Genomic DNA, 24679 nt, shown 5'->3' with positions numbered 1-24679 from the left:
TTCTCTTATCTAATTTGCTTCGTTCTCTTGGTATCCATTGTTGAAAAGCATACATAGGTAAACTCAGGAGGAAAGTACTACCGTGAGCTAGATGCTTGTCACTGGCTCACCCAATATGTTCAGCTAGCTCCCAGTGGTTCATTGCTCTCCTTAAGCAACAGATACCAAGACAATGAATCAATTTTGATAAAAGAAGTAAATCTAAAAATTGTATGCTCTATTTGAATAATGAAAGAAGACTTTTGGGTTTATGTCCCTTTAAGGTCTTTATTTTTATTTTATAATATTTTTGCTGTGAAAAAAAGGCACTTAAAGGGAATGGAAACCCCAAATTTTTCTTTAATGATTTTTATGGAACATACAATTTTAAACAACGTTCCAATTTACTTCCATTTTCAAATTTGTTATCCTTTGCTGAAGGAACAGCATTGCACTACTGGCAGCAAGATAAATATATCTAGTCAGCCAATCACAAAAGACAAATGTGTGCAGGCACCAATTAGCAGCAGCTCCCACTAGTGTATGATATATGCATATTCTTTTTTAACAAGGGATACCAAGAGAACAAAGCACATTTGAAAATAGAAGTGAATTTAAAAGTATCTTAAAATGACCTGCTCTATCTGAATAGTGAAATTGGAGAACTTATTTCAAAAATTAAAATGTATTTTTTTCTGTGTATTTGATTGTAGGTTGTATCCTACAAAAGTCAATGGCCCCTATTTATCAAAGGTGTTGCGGACCTGATCCGACAGTGCGGATCAGGTCCGCAACACCTCGCTAAATGCGGAGAGCAATACGCTCTCCGCATTTAACATTGCACCAGCAGCTCACAAGAGGTCTGCTTCATAACTAGCGTTTCTGGCGAGTCTGAAGACTTGCCAGAAACACGGGCCCACAAGCTCTGTACGGATCTTGATAAATGGGCCCCAATTTCTTAATGTGCAATTAACCCTCTCTCTCTCCCTCTTTTTTCCTGTTTTTTTTTTCTCTAACTGGATTTTTTACTGGATTTCCATGGACTCAAATGGAATAATTTTTGCTAATTGGAACTCTGCCTAGAATATGTATTGAATTGTGAAGGATTCTGCTAGTCATGTCTTGATTCATTTTTCCTGTCTATAAAATTCCATAACCATAACCATAACCATGCGCTGAAAGTTTCAAACGTGTTAATATGTTTTTAAAACAATGTACTTTAGATATTGGTGACACTTAGGGACATCCGGAATTTCTACAGTTAAATTGGAGAACTTATTTCAAACACTTAAATGGATTTTTTTTCTGTTTGTTTGATTGTAGGTTGTATCCTTAAAAGTCAATTTCTTAGTGTGCAATTAACCCTTTTCTATAATTCTATTCTATAATATCTATCTATCAGCTATCTATCTATCAGCTATCTATCTATCTATCTATCTATCTATCTATCTATCTATCTATCTATCTATCTATCTATCTATCTATATCTTACAAACACTTAGGGGCTCTATTAAAAACTTTTATTTTAACCTAGATTTTTTTAAGTTTAGCACTACTGATCCTGCAAGTCTAGATGTTTAACCCACAAAGGAGTGTAACTGTCACTGATGATTAGCTCACTGGTAGTGTCCGCTGGGGACAACAGTTCTCTATTGACTCCACAATCATTTAAAAGAGCAGACAATTATCTTTTAAATGAAGGGTCTTGGAGGTTTGTAGCTGCTATTGGAGCTGAGAACCCCATCCAGCTCCCTTGCAGCTACACTGAGCTTCCCGGTTTTGCCCCCTTTGTGACATCTCTGGCACTCTCATGAAGCTTGGGAGTGCCTCCCACTAGGCCACCAGGGGTTAAAGTCAGCAGCATGCAGGGACTGATTTAGGGACATAGAGCAATTAGTTATATAATGTGAATTTAGCACTACTGATCCAGCAAGTCTAGGGGTGTAACTGTCATTGATGATTAGCTCACTGTGGACAACAGTTCTCTGTGACTCCCATGCGGTACTTTAAATATGTGTTTAACCCTTCTGCTGGGGTTTAACAATTATGCCCAAGTTTATAAGTGGAGAGCAAAAATATTAGCACTTTTGTGCGCTAACATCGCTTGAGTACAATACACACACATACAAATTCACACACACACACACACACACATATATATATACCGTTGAGCACCTCATCATATTCCATACTCCTTTGAATCATTGTTAAAAAAATGTTTACATTAATAAACCGTAGACATCTATAAAGTGAGTGATTTAGTGCACTCTCACCATCCAACATCAAGATATTAGCTTGTCTCGAGCACTAAAATTTTACTTTCAACTTGTACTATAGAAGAAGAAAAGTAAGCACTTTGGATTGCACTATAACGATGTTAGCACACTTTAGCGTTAATATTTTTGAGCTCCACTTGTAATCTAGCAATAGTGAGGTGCTCAGAGGCCCAGTATGGTGTGAATTAATGCAGCTGAGGTTAATGGGGTTGTGGATTATAAACAGTGGGCATTGATGCAGTAAGCTTGGATAGTACAGTGGGAGGTAATGTGGTTAGGGTCAATGTTGTGGGGTTAATAATGTATGTGGGATTATGCAGAAATTAAGGGGTTAATGGCATGCCATTGAAAGAGTTATATCACAATGGGGATAGCTATAACATAGGTACCAATGCTTACTGTACTGTATATTTATCAGCTAACAAAGCAAAGCATGCATTCCTAATTAGTGTTATTACATCCACTCAGTAAGCACTGATTACCTAAAAATAATTGATTTGTGCTTAGTGCTCAGTAGGCTGACGGTATGACATTTGAATGACTGCACTAACGTTTCAGTTTCAGGGAACCAGGTCCTACAGATTTTTAAATATGTCTGTTCAAAGATTACAATGATTTTACGGTACTCTGTTTTCACTTAAGCAGTTAGAATACATCAGTGTTTAACCCTTTATTCTCAACGCCAACTAATAGACTACTTTTACATACATTCGTTCTTGTGCATAGTTGACCTAAGTGACACTATAGAACACGTTTGTTAAAGTGCGGTCAAAATAACACGTTCAGAACAGTGAGAATTTATATCGGCAATAAATAAATACAACTAGAAAGTCAAGGCTACGGTTTTATATGAAATATTAATATCAGAAACATGAAATCTTCTTCCTAAAAAAGAAAAAAACACGCCAAAAGCAAAAAACACGATTTTTAAATTCATGGCTAACCTTAAAATACTTATAAATAAAACATTGTATATGCATGTATAATATACCCACATCCCCACAGCTCCTGTAAATTTAATATTTCGTTTTTTTTTTATTCTTTATTAACAATAGAAATTGCAGACATAATGAATATATAGACGTTCTGTTAGAGTTTCATGGTCATTCCCATGGGAGTAACTTGTATTTTAATAAGTTTCTAATTTTTCAGTGGCGAGATTTTCCATTATGAGAAGTCTACTAATTTCATATCTCCAGAAGAATATAAATAAACTAGAAACTGACCAAAGGAGAGCTACTAAAATATAAAAAGTACAAATAAAGACTCTATGACCTAAATATGTATAGTTTAGAGGAGAGAAGGGAAAGAGGTGACATGATAGAAACCTTTAAATATATGAAGAACACTATACACTATAGAACACGTTTGTTAAAGTGCGGTCAAAATATTATAAGTGTAACACGTTCAGAACAGTGAGAATTTATATCGGCAATAAATAAATACAACTAGAAAGTCAAACAAACTAAAGGGACACTGAACCCAAATTTTTTCTTTTGTGATTCAGATAGAGCATGCAATTTTAAGCAACTTTCTAATTTACTCCTATTATCAATTTTTTCTTCGTTCTCTTGCTATCTTTATTTGAAAAAGAAGGCATCTAAGCTATTTTTTGGTTCAGAACACTGGACATCACTTATTTATTGGTCGGTTAAATTAATCCACCAATCAGCAAGAACAACCCAGGTTGTTCACCAAAAATGGGCTGGCATCTAAACTTACATTCTTGCTTTTCAAATAAAGATAACAAGAGAATGAAGAAAATTTGCTAATAGGAGTAAATTAGCAAGTTGCTTAAAATTGCATGCTCTATCTGAATCACGAAAGAAAACATTTGGGTTCAGTGTCCCTTTAATAAAGTGGAAGCTGAAAGCATTTTTCAGAAAAAATACCAAAACAAGGGGGCACAATATTAAGTTAGAGGGTAGCAGATTCAGGAAGCATTTTTTGACAGAAAGGGTGGTGGTTCCATTGAATAAACTTCCAATAGAGTTGGTAAACACAGGGACTGTAAAATAATAAAAAAAATGCATGTTACATAAGGCTACCCTAAGAAAACAGTAACGTAATATGGGTATACTTTATATATCTACTGTATGTAAATGTATGTTCCGGCTCAAGGATATTTGCAACCAAGATTCAGCCTGATCTTCTAACAGAAATTACACCTATATGCTTCGATATTTAGAACTTTCTTCCATACCTAGCTCTGCAGAATGTGTTGACGCTCTACAAATAAATAATGATAATAATAAGATGGCGCTTATTTTACTTTATAAAATATAGTGATCACTACTTAGCTACTTTAAGTTTCTGTGTTTATGCCTTATGGCTCCTGGTATTTATCAGCATTGTATTTATGCAAATCAGTGTATTGCCTTGCAAATAATTCCACTGCTTGTGCTATAATATACAATTATTTGGGATGCCCTTTCATTGTGAGCACATAAAATTCTTTTTTTTTATGGGTATTGCATGCAGCTGACAATTGCTGGTATACAAGTAAATTAAAGTAAGAATGTATTAATCAGAAACATACTCATGTACCATTGTATGTAATAAATACTGCAATAGCTTCCATTTTAAATATTTGTGTTTGTCTCATTTGTCTCTACTAGCAGACATCATTAAATATTGCGGTAACAAAAATATATCTATTAATCTGTAGTTTTATACTAGAATAAAAATGCATTAGTTCTCCATAACTGCCAGTGTATCCTAATAAAGAGGACAAGTAAAATCAGAAGCAGGGTACATGATTTATTCTCTATACTTTCAATTAACACTTTGAGTGTCAAGGGAACAAGCAAATTCTTTATACTCGGGTGGCAGATATATTTTTTGATTCCTTTTTTCTAGCTATATCTGCATAAAATATGAAAATACATTATGTAATAGACAGGTAAAAGTACTTTGATGCATTAAGCGAAAGCGTTTGCTGCTTTTCAATTTATAAACACAACGGTCATCAGATGCTCAGCCAATTGCCTATTTATTATTATTATTATACTTTATTTATGAAGCGCCATCATATTCCGCAGCGCTGTCCATGGATACAGATCATTTAAATAAAACAATAGTATAAAACTTCTAAGACTAAGAGACAGGACAGAATTTACAAACACATACAGGAGGAATCGAGGGCCCTATTCCCGTGAAACGTACTATCTAGGAGGTCAAACCTGATGGAAGGAGCACGCAAGTGCTATAAGTGGTCACTTGTCTCCCTATCACCCTGAGAAACATTGATCTCTTGCCCCACTGGAACAAGGGAGATTTTATATGGATGGGGAGAAGGGGGGGCTATAACAGAGCCTTTATCACCTTCTTTTCCTATTAGAGGGTAGTGAGACCCCTCACTTAAAATAGGAATTTTCCTCTTTTGGATGAGGCAGTCACATGAACTGCTAAGTTGCAGGTGATCATTATGATGAATTAACACAAATCTACCTCACAATATTTACCAGAGGCTTTCTGGAACAAGGAGGTGAAGGGACTGTGGGTGGTGTTATGTGGGTTGGACCATGTTGGAGGGATGTGGTTGTGGATAGGATGTGTGTGTGGGTCAGCGTCTGTATCATGAACAGTGCTGGTGGAGTTGTGTGTGTTGTGGGCAGGGACAGTCCCTAGAGAATAGAAGCTGTAATTGGGAAAGTGGGCAGGCCTCCCAACCGTTAGAACTTGAGGAATTGTTACGGGTTGGGAGGATTTCCTGCTTTCCAACTCACAGCTTTCCTGGTCAGGGTAAATCTCTTGGTTTCTAAGAAACAGAGAAGGACTGCAGCTTTCATGTAAGGGGTCTCAAGAGAAGGACTGCAGCTTTCATGTAAGTGGTCTCACATTTATATATATATTGTGAGGGTAAACATAAAGGCTGCCCCACCACCTGATTAAGGCCTCTTCCCTTTTTCAAAAGAGGATTCAGTTGCCCTATTTAAGTGCTCATAGGAGCTATGGTCCCAAGTATCCTGGCAGAAATGTGAGTGGACTCATACCCTCTAGAGGCTTTTGAGACTCCATATTTTATAGAGGATAACTGTATCTATCATATGAAGTATATTGGACACATTTGAAGGTACTATCCCACCCCATACAGTAAGCACATTAGATAGGTGATTGCCAATTTTATGAAAAACAGCAGTATGAATGACAAGGGTATGAGACTCCCCAAAAATTGGGTCTCTTTCCCCTCTCCATTATTAAACTAATTCATTTTCCCTAGTTATGCTATGCTGATCATCTAAAAATCAGAAGGGCATGGGACCCCTCATTTAACACAGGGAAATACCCTATTTCAAATGATGGGTCTCAATGAAAGATGGCAATAATGTCATACATAGGATTACATTCAAGACGTTAATTAACCTGATAATTGTGAGACCACTTTAACCACACCCAACATTCTTTTTTGACTCAGAGAGAGCATACAGTTGTAAACATCTCACCAATTTACTACTATCATCTAATTTGCTTTGTTCTCTTGGTATCCTTTGTTGGAAAGCATATATACATATCCTCAAAAGCAACAATGCACTACTGGGAGCTAGTTGTTGATTGGTGGCTGCACATATATGTCTCTTGTCAATGGCTCAACTGATATATGCAGCTTGATCCCAGTAGTCCATTGCTGCTCTTAAACAAAGGATAACAATTTAATGAAGCAAATTAGATAACATAAGTGAATTGAAACGTTGTTTAAAATTGTATGCTCTATCTAAATCATGAGAGAACATTGTCAATATAAATTGTATTTACATTGTTACATAAATACGCTCTAAGAAAAGATACAAAGTATAAAGTGAATACAATTCATTGAGTATTATTTTGCACTTAATGCAATTATAGTTTTATTTACTTTAGACTTTGTATTTTATATATTGCATTGTAAATTTAAATAAACACACCTTAATTACTGTTATGTTTTGTCTAAAAAGCAAACTACTAAGATTAAAATAATACTCAATATCTCAAAGTATTATATTACATAGAAACATACGGCTAGATTACGAGTTGTGTGTTAGGGTAAAAAAGCAGCGTTAAGAGGTCCTAACGCTGCTTTTTTACGCCCGCTTTAGGTTTAGGGGCACCACACACTTTTTTGGCCTTACCGCAAAATGACTTACGTAAACTTCGTAAAGTCTTTTTTCTATGGGACTTCCATAGCGCCGGTATTACGAGTCTGTCCTGGGAGGCCAAAAAGTGAGTGGTACACCCTCTCCTGTCAGTAATTAAGAGTTTTATGGTAGAATGCCGTTGCATAAAACTCATAACTAGTGCTAAAAAGTACACTAACACCCATAAACTACCTATTAACCCCTAAACCGAGGCCCTCTTGCATCGCAAATACTCAAATAAAATTTTTAACCCCTTATCTGCCGCTCCGGACACCGCCGCGACCTACATTATATTTATGAACTCCTAATCTGCTGACCCCAACATCGCTGACACCTACATTATATTTATTAACCCCTAATCCGCTGCCCCCAACGTTGCCGCCACTATAATAAACATATTAACCCCTAAACCGCCGCACTTCCGCCTCACAAACATTAGTTAAATATTATTAACCCCTAATCTGCTGTCCCTAACATCGCCACCACCTACCTACATTTATTAACCCCTAATCTGCCACCCCCAACGTCGCTGCCACTATATTAAAGTTATTAACCCCTAAACCTAAGTCTAACCCTAAACCTAACACCCACTAACTTAAATATAATTTAAATAAATCTAAATAAATATTCCTATCATTAATTAAATTATTCCTATTTAAAACTAAATACTTACCTGTAAAATAAAACCTAAGCTAGCTACACTATAACTAAAAGTTACATTGTAGCTAGTTTAGGATTTATTTTTATTTTACAGGCAAGTTTGTATTTATTTTAACTAGGTAGAATAGTTATTAAATAGTTATTAACTATTTAATAACTACCTAGCTAAAATAAATACAAATTTACCTGTAAAATAAAACATAAGTTACACTAACACCTAACACTACACTACAATTAAATAAATTAACTAAATGAAATACAATTACCTAAATTAAATTAAATTAGCTAAAGTACAAAAAAACCCACTAAATTACAGAAAATAATAAACAAATTACAGAAATTTAAACGAATTACACAAAATCTAATAGCCCTATTAAAATAAAAAAGCCCCCCCAAAGTAAAAAAAACCCTAGCCTAAACTAAACTACCAATAGCCCTTTAAAGGGCCTTTTGCGGGGCATTGCCCCAAAGTAATCAGCTCTTTTACCTTTAAAAAAAAATACAAACAACCCCCCCAACAGTAAAACCCACCACTCACACAACCAACCCCCCAAATAAAATACTATCTAAAAAAACCTAAGCTCCCCATTGCCCTGAAAAGGGAATTTGAATGGGCATTGCCCTTAAAAGGGCAGTTAGCTCTTTTGCCGCCCAAACCCTAATCAAAAAAAAATAAAACCCACCCAATACACCCTTAAAAAAAACTAAAACTAACCTCCTGAAGATCGACTTACCGGGAGATGTCTTCATCCAAGCCGGTCAAAGTGGTCCTCCAGACGAGCAGAAGTCTCCATCCAAGCCAGGCAGAAGTGGTCCTCCAGACGGGCAGCAGTCTTCATCCAAGCCGGGCAGAAGGGGTCCTCCAGACGGCAGAAGTCTTCATCCAGACAGCATCTTCTATCTTCATCCATCCGGCGCAGAGCAGGTCCATCTTCAAGACATCTGACACGGAGCATCCTCTTCTGGCGATGACTAAAACAGAATGAAGGTACCTTTAAGTGACTTCATCCAAGATGGCGTCCCTTAGATTCCGAATGGCTGATAGAATTCTATCAGCCAATCGTAATTAAGGTAGAAAAAAAATCCTATTGGCTGAGGCAATTAGCCAATAGGATTGAAGTTCAATCCTATTAGCTGATCCAATCAGCCAATAGGATTGAGCTTGCATTCTATTGGCTGTTCCAATCAGCCAATAGAATGCGAGCTCAATCCTATTGGCTGATTTTTTTACATGATGCTTTTTTCTTAGAAAAGCCTTATGCATGTCTCAAGCATTTTTGAAGTCCTTTACAGTCTTTGGGGTAGATTTATTATAGTGTGAGTGGACATGATACGATGTAACATATCATGTCCGCTGCACATCGATAAATGCCGACAGCATATGCTGTCGGCATTTATCATTGCACAAGAAGTTCTTGTGAACTGCTGGCGCAATGTCACCCCCTGCAGATTTGCCACAATGCAGCTCCCCTGCAGATTGGCCGCTAGCAGGGGGTGTCAATCAACCCGTATTCGATCGGGTTGATTTCTGCCCGCAGCCTCAGAGCAGGTGGACAAGTTATGGAGCAACGGAGTTTGATAAATTGCCCCCCCCCCTTGTCTACCACCTCAAATGGAAGTTTATTCCATAAATCTACCACCTTTTTGTAAAAAAATGCTTCCTCAAATTTCTCCTGAATCTGCTACCCTCTAACTGGATTGTGACCCCTTGTTTTGGCATTTATTTTTTTGTGGAAAATTCATTCAGCTTCTACTACTATTAAGTCCCTTCATATATTTGAAGGTTTCTATCATGTCACCTCTTTCCCTTCTCTCCTCTAAACTATACTGTACATATTTAAGTCATAGAGTCTCTCTTTGTACGTTTTATATTTTTAGACCACGTACCATTTTAGTAGCCCTCTTTTGGACAGCTTCTATTATATGGTATTACTCTCTACTTCTCAGCAAGAAATGTGTTAAATACCCATTAGAGAGCTACAGAACTTTCACTGTCATATTTTTCATTACTGACTCATGCAAAGGACATTTCAGGAAAAAGGCATAGCAATATAAGATATTGTTATGCCTTGTATGATTTTTACTATGTTTAATGAAGGACTTCCTTTTAACTTGAACTCCTGTTTTATCTATGATTTTTTTCCTCATTTTATATAGTTTTGTAGCGTTGGATGCTCACGTGAATTGCAAACTGGCGAACTATTCCCTGTGGTAAGCCACGCCTCTATCCGGTCATGTGACTGCACCGAGTGAAGCGCCCAGTATTGCCGTTCTTAGCGCTATCGATGCCATCCGCACACCAAGTGGAGTTTGGCCCCGCAACTCTATAGGGGAAGACTGTGAGCCTAAACGGCTTAAGGGGTATCAGTATTCACTTTACTGATCATGCTTAGATGATACAAATGGAGGGAGGTAAGCGTTCTTTACCTACTTACTTGTATTATTATTTATTATTATACTTTACTTATAAAGTGCCAACATATTCCTCAACATTGTCAATGGGTATAATTCATTTAATTAAATAAATGGTAAAAAAAAAAAAAAAGACAAGATAAAATTTGATAAACCCAAATTGAGGAATTGAGAGCCTGATTCCTGTGGAAACTTACAATCTAGAAGTAGGAGGGTGAGAAATAGGAGGCGAGGACTGCAAGAGTGAGAATGATAATAAAGTGAATGTATGGTCAATCGCTCTGGAACTTTGCTATGCTTAAATTGTGTCTCCATAAACATAGTGGCTAAGATATATATTTTTTAAAAACGATCAATTATTGTTTTATAGATCTTTTATAATCAATACCATATTGTGGCCAACTCCTCCCAATTGTTATTTCCTGCTTTTCGATGTGGGATGTATAGAGTGGTCCCACCTGCTCTATACGTAGCTCTGAAGCTCGCTCCCACAAATTAATGAATATGCGCATGCGCCACTCTCCGCTCATAGTTCATATGAGCTATGGAAGCAGCTGTCTATTCTCTAACTTTTGTTTTGTTCTGTTTCAGCCACCACGAAAGTAGGAGAAGAGACAGCTGCTTCCATAGCTCATATTAACCATGAGCAGAGAGTGGTGCATGCGCATATTCATTCATTTGTGGCTCCTGAACGCACATATCTACTGAAAATTACATCCAATTATTCCCGCATGCGTGAATTTTATAGCGCAGATGCTGTGTAAACCATGGGTGTATTTGTAAAGGGGGGTTGAATCCCCCAAGGGGGCATCATGGATTGGAAACTGTAGAATTCGTCATCGATGACGAAAATTTAGAATACTGTGGGCGGTGGAACAGCGGTAAAAATTAAATCATTATAAGGTATTAGAAATCCAAAGTCAGCATTTATATAGGAATCGATAAATGAAACTTAGCCTTATGTTGTGCAATCTTTAAAAATGATGTTAAGCAGTTATCTTGACTTTATATTCACTTTAATACAGAGTTAGATGAGGCCTATTATTAGGTAGGGTTGGGTGGTAAGCTTCCCTGAACAAAAATGTCTTCAGAGAGCGTATAAAAGTCTGACAGCATGAGGGAGAGCATTCCAGAGGGTAGGTGCTGCACAAGAGAAGTCCTGCAGTCTAGCATGGAAAGAGGTGATAATTGAAGATGCGAGGAGTAGGTAATTGTTGGATCTTAGTGTCCGGGCCAGAGTTTATTTGTTAAGTGAGGATAGGTAGTAGGGAGCGGCGTTGGTAAGGGCTTTGTAGGTCAGCATTTGAATTTTGAATTTGAATCTGTAAATGAAGGGACTTGCAGACGACAGGAGCAGCAGATAAAGAGCAGCGGGAAAAACAAAATGTATGCTTACATGATAAATGTATTTATTTCCGGATATGGTGAGTCCACGGCTTGAGTAATAACTGTTGGGAATATCACTCATGACCAGCAGGAGGAGGTAAAGAGCACCACAGTTAAACTGTTAAGTATCACTCCCTTACCCACAACCCCCAGTCATTCGACCAAAGAGAAATGGAGAAAAAGGAGTAACACAAGGTGTAGAGGTGCCTGAGGTTATAGTCAAAAGAACAACTGTCTTAAAATAAAGGGTGGGGCCGTGGACTCACCATATCCGGAAATAAATACATTTATCAAGTAAGCATAAATTTAGTTTTTCTTTCCTAAGATATGGTGAGTCCACAGCTTGAGTAATTACTGTTGGGAACCAATACCCAAGCTAGAGGACATGGATAAATAGGGAGGGACAAGACAGGCAGTCCTAAACAGAAGGCACCGCCGCTTGAAGAACCTTTCTCCAAAAAGCAGCCTCAGCCGAGGCAAAAGTATCAAATTTGTAAAATTTTGAAAAAAGTATGTAAAGAAGACCAAGTTGCAGCCTTGCAAATTTGTTCCACAGAAACTTAATTTTTTAAAGCCCAAGAAGAGAAAACAGCTCTTGTGGAATGAGCTGTAATTCTCTCAGGAGGCTGCTGTCCAGCAGTCTCATAAGCCAAACAAATTAAATTTCGTAACTAAAAAGGAGTAGTAGTAGCAGTAGCTTTCTGACCTTTACGTTTCCCAGAGAAACAGACAAAGAGGGCAGAGGACTGGTGAAAATCCTTAGTCATCTGTAAGTAGAATTTAAGACCACGTACAACATCCAAATTGTGTAACAAACTTTCTTTGGAAGAAGAAGGATTAGGACACAGAGAGGGAACAACAATTTCCTGATTGAAAACAACCATAGGAAGGAAACCTAACTTAGTACGAAGAACCGCTGTATCGGCATGAAAAATAAGATAAGGGGAATCACACTGCAGAGCTGAGAGTTCCGAGACTCTTTAAGCAGAAGAGAGCAAAAGGAAACAAAACCTTCCAAGATAACAAATTAATGTCTATGAACTGCAACGGCTCAAATGGAGCCAGCTGTAAAACTTTAAGAACAAGGTTAAGGCTACAAGGAGGAGCAACAGACTTAAAGACAGGCCTGATTTTGTCCAAGGCCTGACAAAAAGATTGCACATCTGGCACATCAGGGTACTGACTGACAATCCATTCTCCAGGCCTTCCTGAAGAAAAGATAAAATTCTAGGAATTCTAATTCTACTCCAAGAGTAGCCCATGGATTCACACCAATAAAGATATTTATGCCATATCTTATGGTAAATCTTTCTAGTAACAGGCTTGCAAGCCTGAATCATGGCCTCAATGACAGACTCAGAAAAACCACGCTTAGACAGAATTAAGCGTTCAATCTCCAAGCAGTCAGCTTCAGAGAAACAAAATTTGGATGAAGGAAGAGACCCTGAATCAGGAGGTCCTTCCTCAGAGGTAGTCTCCAAGGTGGGAAAGATGACATCTCCGCTAGGTCTGCAAACCAGGTCTGCAAACCAGATTCTGCAAAGCCACACAGGGGCTATTAGCATCACCGATGCCCTCTCTTGTTTGATACGAGAAATGACTCATGGAAGGAGAGCAAACGGAGGAAACAGGTATGCCAACCTGAAAACCCAAGGAACCGCCAGAGCATCTATCAGAAGAGCCTGTGGATCTCTTGATCTTTAACCATACCTTGGAAGCTTGGCGTTCTGACTGGACGCCATCAGATCTAGCTCCGGCACCCCCCATTTGAGGACTAAGCTGGAAAATGCCTCCAGATGGAGTTCCCACTCCCCGGGATGAAAAGTCTGTCTGCTCAGAGAATCCGCTTCTCAGTTGTCTACTCCTGGAATGTGGATGGCAGATAGACAGCAATTGTGGGTCTCTACCCACTGAAGAATCCGAGTAACCTCCTTCATGGCTAAGGAACTCCGAATTCCTCCTTGGTGATTGATGTAAGCCACAGAAGTTATGTTGTCTGACTGGAACCTGATAAACTGGGCTGAGGACAACTGAGGCCAAGCCAATAGAGCATTGTAAATTGACCTCAACTCCAAGATGTTGATAGGAAGAGCAGAGTCCTCCCGAGTCCAAAGGCCCTGAGCTTTTAACGAGTTCCAGACTGCTCTGCAGCCCATCTGGCTGCTGTCCATGGTCACGATCACCCAGGAAGGTTTCGGAAAGCATGTGCCCTGAGACAGATATTTCTGAGAAATTCACAATGGGAGAGAATCCCTTGATGACTAATTTAACTCTATTCTCTGAGATAGATCCACATGTTCATCATTCCATTATCTGAGCATGCACAACGGGAAAGCTCTCAAATGGAATCGAGCAAAAGGAATGATGTCCATGGAAACCACCATCAGACCGATTACCTCCATACATTAAGCCACTAAAGGTTTAAGAGAAGCCTGAAGAGAGAGGCAAGAGGAAATTATTTTGTTTTTCCTGACCTCTGTTGGAAAAATCGTCATCAATAGAGAATCTATTATGGTCCCTAAGAACACTACTCTTGTAGCAGGGGAAAGGGAGCTTTTTTTCAGATTCACAATCCATCCGTGGGAACGAAGAAAAGACAACAATATCTCTGTGAGATTTTGCTAGTTGAAAAGATGGCGCCTGAACCAATATGTTGTCTAAGTAGGGTGCCACAGCAATTCCATGAGAGCGGATCAATGCCAAAAGAGCCCCCAGAACCTTTGAAAAAATTCTGGGAGCCGTGGCTAGACCAAATAGAAGGGCCACAAACTGGAAATGTTTGTCCAGAATGGTAACTCTGAGGAATCTGTGATGTTCCCTGTGCATAGGAACATGAAGATACGCATCCTTTAGGTCTATGGTTGTCATGAACTGACCGTCTTGTACTAAAGGAAGAATGGAGCGTATAGTCTCCATCTTGAAGGATAGAACTTTGAGAAACTTATTTAGACACTTTAAGTCTAGAATGGGATGGAACGTTCCCTCTTTTTTGGGAACCACAAAAAGGTTGGAGTAGAATCCGAGACCCTGTTCCTGCACTAGAACTTCAACTATCTCTCCCAGGGAGGAAAGATGTTGTATACATTTCAAGAACACCTCTCTCTTTATCTGGTCTGCAGATAATCTTGAGAAATGGAATCTGCCTCTGGGAGGAATAGTCTTGAATTCCAATTTGTAACCCTGGGATACTATGTCCACAGTCCAGGGATCTGGGACATTTCATATCCCGGCTTGTGAGAACTGAGAAAGACTGCCCGGTTTTCTTTGATTGTTTCCCTTGTTCCAAGACTGATTGGGTTTCCAAGAAGACTTGGATTGTTCCTGCTTGGAAGAAGAAGGGGAAGGCTTTCCTCTGAAGTTACGAAAGGAAAGACAATTACTCTGATGTCCTTTAGGCCTATTCTTCTTATCTTGAGGTAGAAAGGACCCTTTTACACCTGTAATATCAGAGATACTTTCTGTCCTTGCCCTTGTAAGGAATCGCCAAAAGCTTCACTTTAGAGGAAACGTCTGCAGACCAGAATTTCAACCATAACGCCCTGCGGGCTAGGACAGCAAAACTAGAAGTTTTATCTCCTAGTCTAATAACCTGTAAAATGGCATCTGCAATAAAGGAATTGTCCAACTTATGAGCTTTAATCCTATTTTGGATTTCATCCAAGGAAGTCTCTACTTAAAGAGAATCAGACAAGGTGTCGAACCAATAAGATGCCACACTAGTCACAGTGGCAATACACACCGCAGGTTGCCATTGGAGACCTTGATGAACATAAATCTTTTTCAAATAAGCCTCAAGCTTCTTGTCCATCGCATTCTTAAAAAAGCAGCTATCCTCAATAGGAATAGCAGTTCTCTTAGCCAGAGTGGAAATGGCCCCTTCAACTTTGGGTACAGTATACTAAGGGTCTTTAATGGAGTCCTCAACAGGAAAAAATTTCTTAAAAATGGGAGATGGGGAAATGACACCCCTGGTTTCTCCCATTCCTGTGAGATAATCTCCCTAGCACGGTCCGGCACAGGAAAAACCTTTCGAAGTGGAAGGTTCATCAAAGAAACTATTAAGTTTACTAGATTTCTTAGGAGTGACAACGACAGGGGTATCGGAGTCATCTAAAGTAGCTAAAACCTTCTTTAACAATACACAAAGGTGTTCAAGCTTATATCTGAAGGATACCACCTCAGTCTCAGAAGAAGAAATTATACTGTCCGAATCTGAGATTCCCCCCTCAGAAAGTCCTGATGTATCTTCCTCATCAAACTTATGAGAAAGGGCAACTTGGGAAGCAGAACTGAGGACAGGCACCTTACTTTCTGAATTTCTAGATTTCCTCTTGCATTTTCCCTGTAATCTTGGAATGGCAGCTAATGCCGCAGATACAGCTGAAGATACCTGGGCAGCAATTTCTGCTTTTCAATAAACTCCACTAGGAGTTATAGAGGAAACACAGGGCACTGCATGTGATGCCATTGAGGCTTGGGATGTAGCAGGAGAAAGCTGAGGTGTTATATTAACAGCCTCATCCTGAGAGACATTAGGCTCAAAAATGTTACCTTTATTTTGCAAGGTTTTCTTGACACATGAAGAGCAAAATTGCATAGGAGCTGCAATTTGTGCATCTAAACATAACAAGCATGAATTCATGAGAGCAGGCTTTTGCTCCATATCAGACATGTTGTGAAACAGTAAATAAACTTGTACAGATAAGTTTCAAAGATTTTAATATTCAATTAAAATAAGCCAATGAAAAATTCCTCAGAAAAGTTATGAAGTGAAGCCGGTCATGTGACCGAAACTGCCAAGCTCAAATTACTGCTGCGACACAGAGCACTAAAAATAGCTTCCCCAACTGGAAGAAAAAAAGGACTTACCTGCTCTGCTGTCCGGAATGAAGACAGTTACAAGGTATGAGAAGACACAGTTCTTCACAGAGACCTTTGAAAAAGTAAGAACAGAGTTGCCAACTCTAGCTTTCTAAACTAGGACAGAAATTGTTAGGAAAATGCAGTAAGTACATTTTTACAAGTTCCTAACTACTTTAAAGTCACCACTACCCAACTGCAAGGAATAACGTGGAATACGGCTATACCCCAAAACTTGCTTGTAGATAAAATCAAACATTTTCTTCAGACACCTAAACTTCATCTCCTCCATGCACCGAAGGCAAAGAGAATGACTGGAGGTTGTGGTTAAGGGAGTAATACTTAAAGGGACAGTCTACACCAAAAATGTACTTATTTAAAAAGATAGATAATCCCATTATTACCCATTCCCTGTTTTTACATAACCAACACAGTTATATTAATATGCTTTTTACCTCTGTGATTACCTTGTATCTAAACCTCTGCAGACAGCCTCCTTATCTAAGTGCTTTTGACAGACATGCAGTGTAGTCAATCAGTGAAGACTCCTAAATAACTTCACAGGAGTGAGCACAATGTTATCTATATGACACACATGAACTAACACTGTCTGTGAAAAACTTTCAAAATGCTCTGAGCTAAGAGGCGGTTTTCAACTGTTTAGAAATCAGTTTGAGCCTAGCTAGGTTTAGCTTTTCAAAAATACCACCAAGGGAACAAAGCAAATTTGATGATAAAAGTAAATTGGAAAGTTGTTTAAAAATGCATGCCCTTTCTGAATCAGGAAAGTTTAGTTTTGACTTTACTGTCCCTTTAACAGTTTAACTGTGGTGCTCTTTGCCTCCTCCTTCTGGCCAGGAGTGATATTCCCAACAGTAATTACTCAAGCCGTGGACTCACCATATCTTAGGAAAGAAAGGGGGATTAGCCTGGCAGAGGCATTTAGAATGGAATGAAGGGGGGTGAGTGGGAGAGAGGAAGGGCAGTTAGTAGGTTATTGCAGTAGTCAAGTCGGGAAATTACAAGGGAGTGGATTATTTGCTTTGTGATGTCAGACTTAGAAAAGGGGGAACTTTGGAAATATTGCATAGATGGTTGTGGCAGGATGAAGAGAGCAATTCGATGTGGGGGGATGAAGGACATATTTGAGTCAGGTGTAACTCCGAGGAAGGTGATAGGCAGATAGTGATTCCATCGACAGGGATAGAAAAGTCAGACATCAGAGTAGAGCTAGAAGGGCCATCCAGAAAGAAATGCTGGATAAGCAGGTGCTGATTTGAGAACGGACAGAGGGAGAGAGAGCAGTGGTGGAAAGGTAGATCTGGGTGTCATCAGCATAGAGGTGTTATTAGAAGCCATAGCTACTTGAGCTTAGGGTCTGTAGGAAAAGAGGGTGGCCAACTGTATTGACACTAGATTCAGTAAAGTTGCATATTCATATTTGGAGGTCAATAACGATAGAAAACTTATTGCATCATATGTTGTGTTTAAGATTGAGACTCATTGCAATATACGCTGTGTTTAAAATTGAGACAAGCTATGCAGAAATTTGACCTCTATCAAATGTTAAGCCTATTACTGCATGAATTTGCTAAACGTGGTTTCCTTACTCAGATATGATACAGATACAGAGTGACAATTAACTGCTACATTGTGACCGGTTGTATTTGCACAAACAAATACAGCCCACAGAATAAAACAACTTTACTTAAAGGGACACTAAATCCATTTTTTTCCCTTTCATGATTCAGATAGAGCATGCAATTTTAAGCAACTTTCTAATTTACTCCTATTATTAATTTTTCTTCGTTCTCTTGCTATCTTTATTTAAAAAAGGAGGCATCTAAGCTAAGGAGCCAGCAAATGTTTGGTTCAGAACAATGGACAGCACTTGTTTATTGGTGCTGTCCAATGAGCAAGGACAACCCAGGTTGTTCATTAAAAATGGGCCGGCATCTAAACTTACATCCTTGCTTTTCAAATCAAGATAGCAAGAGAATGAAGAAAAAATTGATAATAGGAGTAAATTAGAAAGTTACTTAAAATTGCATGCTCTATCTGAATCATGAAAGAAAAAAATTGGGTTCAGTGTCCCTTTAAGCTAGTGTCAAATTATTCAGACATAATTTAAATGACCTAGTAATATGTAATAGAGCTTGTAAATTTGCTCATTAGAATTCCTTACACCCATACATTTTCCCATTAGACTGCATTGCTGTCTAAAATTAAGCAAACACTTTTGTTGGTTAATTGATTTTTAATTGCAAGTCTCATTTGCTAAATTTGTCAATGGATTTTGCTGTTTAGATAAATGTATCTTCAAGTTTACATACATCACTAGAAATTATTTATTTACATTATCTAAAAATAGTTTAATTTCCTCAAATATCAACATATTAATGGTTCAGTAATTAAAGGGACAGTCAAAATTAAACACGCATAATTCAGATAGGGCATGCAATTTTAAACAACTTTCCAATTTACTTCTATCATCAAATTTGCTTTGTTTCTTGGTATTCTTTGTTGAAAGCAAAACCTAGGTAGGCTCATATGCTAATTTTAAGCCCTTGAAGATTGAGACTCTAGCAATATCTTCAAGGGCTTAAAATTAGCATATGAGTCTACCTAGGTTTAGCTTTCAACAAAGAATATCAAGAAACAAAGCAAATTTGATGATAGAAGTAAATTGGAAAGCCTATTACTGCATGAATTACTGGTTTCATTATTCAGATATGATACAGATACAGAGTGACAATTAACTGCTACATTGTGACCGGTTGTATTTTCACAAACAAATACAGCTTACAGAATAAAACTCTTATCTCAGTGCATTTTGACAGTTTTTTACAGATAGACAATGCTAGTTAATGTGTGCAGTATAGATAGCATTGTGCTCACTACAGTGGAGTTACCAAGGAGTCAGCACTTATTGGCTAAAATTCAAGTCTGTCAAAAGAACTGAAATAAGGAGGCAGTCTGCAAAATGTATTAATATAACCATGTTGGTTATGGAAAACTGGGGAATGGGTAATAAAGGGATTATCTATCTTTTTAAACAATACAAATTCTGTCCCTTTAAGAACTATGCTTATTACACCTTTCATGATACATGTGAAATCATACTTGGGTATTACTGTTCTTACAAGACTAATAATTTTCATTCAAACAAACATGGACCAACATAAAAAATCCAAATTTTTCTTTAACAATACCGCATATGATTTTAAACAACTTTCCAATTTGCTTATATTACCAAATTTGCTTCAATCTACTGGTATCCTTTGTTGAAGGAACAGCAATGCACTACTGGGAGCTAGCTGAACACATCAAGTGAGCCTATGACAAGAGGCCTATGTGTGCAGCCATCAATCAGCAGCTTGCTCCCAGTAGTCTATTGTTGCTCCTGAGTCTGCCAAGGTATGCTTTTTAACTAAGGATACCTAGAGAATGAAGCAAATTAGATAGAATTAAATCTGAAAGTTGTTTAAAATTGTATGCTCTGCCTCTATCTGTATCATAAAATAAAAATTTGGGGTTTCATGTCCCCTTAACAATTTATAAAGGTACAACCATAAATAAAAGATATCTTAATTATATTCAGAAACTTTATACAAATTATTTTAATAGATAAATAATGTCAAATTATATAACATGCATTATGAAATGTAAAGTCATAAAGTATCAGATTTGGACCTATTAATTGCAGTACATATACATAAGTTAAACAAGATAAAAATCAACTTACACGTGATTCACTTGTGTCTTTACTAATCCAATCCTGGTTGTTATATTTCCAGGCCTATAAATACAAAATGGAAGAAAAAAAATCACATTAGATTCACAAGAACAGTTGTCTTGAATGTAGCAATTAGTCACTGTACTCATTATTCTGCAGGTCCAGTGTTGACTAATTAGAGGACAAGTGTAATCTCTATGATGAATAATGACATTACTGTGGATGGGTAGAAAAGTGAGAAAGTGTTTCTAAGAAATCCTCCAACTGTCTATATCTAAGAGGTTAGAATGTTGTCTTCATTTTAGAAAAAAATATTTCACAATATATATATAACATTATTGTTGATACTTTGCACTAGCTGATATCTCCAATCTCGCGGTCAAATTTAAAACAAATGCATACAGTAGTTTGAGCTGTGACCAATATTTCACATATTTTGATGTTGAGTAGATTTAAAAAGTTGCAGAAAATAGACAAAATACATTTATAATACCACTTATCAATCATTAATAATGCAGAAAATGATTATTAGTAAAGTCAATGCTCTTAATGGCAGCCTTGTGTTTAGATTCAGTGGCCCCTATTTAAGAAAGGTCTTGCGGACCTGATCCGGCACTGCAGATCAGGTCCGCAAGACCTCGCTGAATGCGGAGAGCAATATGCTCTCAGTATTCAGCATTGCACCAGCAGCTCACAAGAGCTGCTGGTGCAACGCCACCCCCTGCAGACTCGCGGCCAATCGGCCGACAGCAGGGAGGTGTCAATCAACCCGATCGTACTCGATTGGGTTGAATTGTGGCGATTCCTATCCGGGTGCTCAGAGCAGGCGGACAGGGTTATGGAGCAGCGGTCTTTAGACCGCAGCTCCATAACTTGTGTTTCTGGTGAGTCTAAAAACTCGCCAGAAACACGGGCCCACAAGCTCCCTACGGAGCTTGTTAAATCGGCCCCAGTGGATCTGATGCTATTCTACTTCAGCTGAGAATACAACCAGTGATTGGAGCATTTGCAGGGATTACACAGGCACATACTAAAATATAGGAATGTTTTGAAAATGTTCCAGTGGAATAGGAAATTGAAATATTTACACTATATTGCCTCTTTAAGATGACAATTTTTACTCTAGAAGATAGCTTCACAACATTTTGATTATTCAGAAATTATTAAGATCTAAGAAAAAAGTGAGAATTATGTATATTTTTATTATGGTCATCTGCCAGATTACCACTCTAGAAAACCTCATTGTTCAGATAAAAATCCAGATTACTGTATCCAAAAAATATCCTTACTTCAATAAAACAAAATGGTCCATTAATGGCCTTAGTGTTTATTTTATGGAACAATTTGTTATTCACAGTAAATGAAAATGTCACCTTTTTATAGTAAAGTAAACAAGAGAAGATATATTTCCGTCAATTATTCAGAATATGTGGTTTGTATCCAATAGCTAAATACCAAGCAGATCAATCAGCATGTAACTGCAGTGATACACAGAATATACTATCACATGCAGTAAAAAAACCACTTATTTAATAGAAATCAAGCAAAGAAAGGGACATAGATGTGTTAGGGCATCAGATTAGTTACTTGCTATTAATTGGTCATCAGAAATGCAGAGCAATACAACATGTCACAAACAGAAAGATGAAAGATAAATAGAGAGGCGCATGCACCATACACACAAAAACAAACGTAGGTGATTACTATGTTAAAGCTGAACCTTCTACAACTTATATAGAATATCATGATCTGCATCTATGTAGTTCCCAGCTAACTTTTTTCTAACCATTACTCTTTGTCTAATTACTATTCAACCATCCAGCTATTTAGATGATATTTGGGTATTTGGATTGGTGGGCTTTTTTCTTTGTGTCCCAGTCCAGTCATATTATTATCATAATGTAATACATTTTTTCCATTTCATCCACCGGGTCTTTAGCTTAACCTCTTTCATTAGATCTGCACATCTGTGTCTGAAGATTCATTTCTATTTATGTTCATTAGCTTTTACCTTCTTGGTTCTTTTGACCATCAAATAAGTCTGATGTTCTATTCTGTTAATGTCTTTTTTCATAACTGACTTCTGCATCAGTTTTTTTTTCCTTTTTAGTCGTATCCTCCCTGTCTCAGATGCTTGGTCTACCAGTTCCTTGATGTGATTAAACATTCATAGTGAACCATCTGTAATGAATGCTACTTCATATATTGCCTCAATAAAACGTGCAAATACAGGATTTATACTGCCAAATCTATTTCTTCACCTTTGGGGCAACAGTATATAAATACTCACCATGTTTTCATGGGAAATGCCTGGCTATGGCCTAGTTTCTATTGCTGTTGTAAAGTGTTGTTAACATAAAACATCTCCGTATACTTAAATGGAGATACTCGTTTTGTTGCTTTTTCCCTACAGCTTAGCTAAATACAAACTAGGAAACAAGGGGATAGGAGGAGGATACATTTTGCCCCTTTTAACCACAATATATCCAAAATGATTGTTGATACACTAGCTGATATCTCCAATCTCCCTGTCAAATTTAAAACAAATTCATACAGTAGTTTGAGCTGTGACCAATATTTCTCATATTTTGATGTTGGGTAATTTTAAAAGAATTGCACAAAATAGACAAAATACATTTATAATGCCACTTAGCAATCATTAATAATGCAGAAAATGATAATTAGTATATCAGGCTGCTGAGGTAAAGAACCATGTGACATGCAAACTCAGCTAGCACAGAAAAAGGAGTGAGAAGAATGAATTGTGTACTTCTGCTATTTACTTTGGTATAATGGGGTTTGCGTGTGTACAGATAGATAGATAGATAGATAGATAGATAGATAGATAGATAGATAGATAGACATATACATAATTAGGTAGACAGACACTTCAACTAATGCTCTTTCATTCCGTTTTGGATTTTCCTTCTCAATCCAAGTTATCCAAAGTACTTATTAAGTGGCACTATTTGCTACAACATAAGCAAAACCTAGTTTTGTGAATACACAATCAGAATTTATCACTGTTTTTAATTTCTATATTTTAACCGTGTTTCTAGTTCCTCGCCTAAATGCAATTAATCATTTATTTTAAATATGATCCTTTTTGCAAACGCTATCACTAATATCTTTAACTTAACGAGCTGGAGATAATGTGATAGGCCGCTTTTTTTCGTCTAATGTTGCTGCTGTCAAATGATGCACTAGAAAAAAATGTGCATGCACTTTCATGATTTTCTCTCATGCTTATAAATCAGATCAGGGTTAACAGGTTATAGTTTTCATTAAAATACTGTACTAAACAACCTTACTTTGGGCCAGATTACAAGTTGAGCGCAAAATATTGCTTACGCTAAAGTGATTTGCGCTCACTTGAGTAATACCAGCGCACACCAATACGAGAGCGCACTTCCATAGGCTCCAATGGAAGCCCCATTCTGATGCAGTCATTCACGGCACAGAACCTAAGCAGAGGGACCTGAAATCCAAAATAATTGTTTCTTTATTCAGAAGGAGCATACAGGTAGGTAGATTCAGGAGTGTGCATATGTCTGCAGCACTATATGGCAGCAGTTTTCCAAGCGCTAGATGGCAGCAGTGTTCACTGCTATGTAGACATGTGCACGCTACCTACCTAGGTATCTCTTAAATAAATGGCATTGCATTCTATAAAGTAATTCTAAGGAAACCATGAGACAAAGTTCTCCAGATCCTTACTGACACCGGAAACTTCCCTTTAAATGTACTTTTGAGTGAAAACAACTCTGGCATTAACCAACATTTTTGTCATAACGTTTCTCTATTTTTTAGAAATGAATTGTGCTTGGAACCCTTTCATTTCAAATAGGCATGAGGTAATACTGTATATCTCTTAAGCTAAATGTGCACTTAATAATTCCTTTACTAGTTTCACTTTTATAACGATTTTGTACCATCACAGATACAAGTTATTATTTTCACTGCATCATTTTTGCTCTTAAAGGAACAGTAAACAACTTTTAATTACAACTTTTTTTTTTGCTGTCTCTTGCAATAAATTAACATAGTGTTTTTGAAAAATTTTGACTGCACCCACTACTGGCCATATTTGGAGGAGACAGTTTGGCTTTATTACTGGAGTAGACCCAGCTTACCATGGTCATTTTATTAGCAATCGTCATCATTTTGCAGTTCCTATTTTATTATCTCTACCTAAGTCACTTAGGTACAGATATCTAGCAAGAATAAGCTTGTGAGGTCTGCCATGTGCACTATTG

General features: G+C 37.6%; 1 protein-coding gene across 1 annotated transcript in view; it reads right to left on the bottom strand.

Moving 5' to 3' along the window:
* Window positions 1-24679, bottom strand: part of ST8SIA6 (ST8 alpha-N-acetyl-neuraminide alpha-2,8-sialyltransferase 6) — a 382325-nt gene that overhangs the window by 231721 nt on the left and 125925 nt on the right. Inside the window, exon 2 of the mRNA XM_053713979.1 lies at window positions 20433-20486. Within this exon, the coding sequence (XP_053569954.1) occupies window positions 20433-20486 (54 nt within the window). The remainder of the gene's footprint in view (window positions 1-20432; window positions 20487-24679) is intronic.

The sequence above is a fragment of the Bombina bombina genome, chromosome 5, assembly GCF_027579735.1.
Source record: "Bombina bombina isolate aBomBom1 chromosome 5, aBomBom1.pri, whole genome shotgun sequence".
Lineage (NCBI taxonomy): Eukaryota > Metazoa > Chordata > Amphibia > Anura > Bombinatoridae > Bombina > Bombina bombina.
Note: the sequence above shows the minus strand (reverse complement) of the source record. Positions and strands in the feature narration are given on the sequence as shown.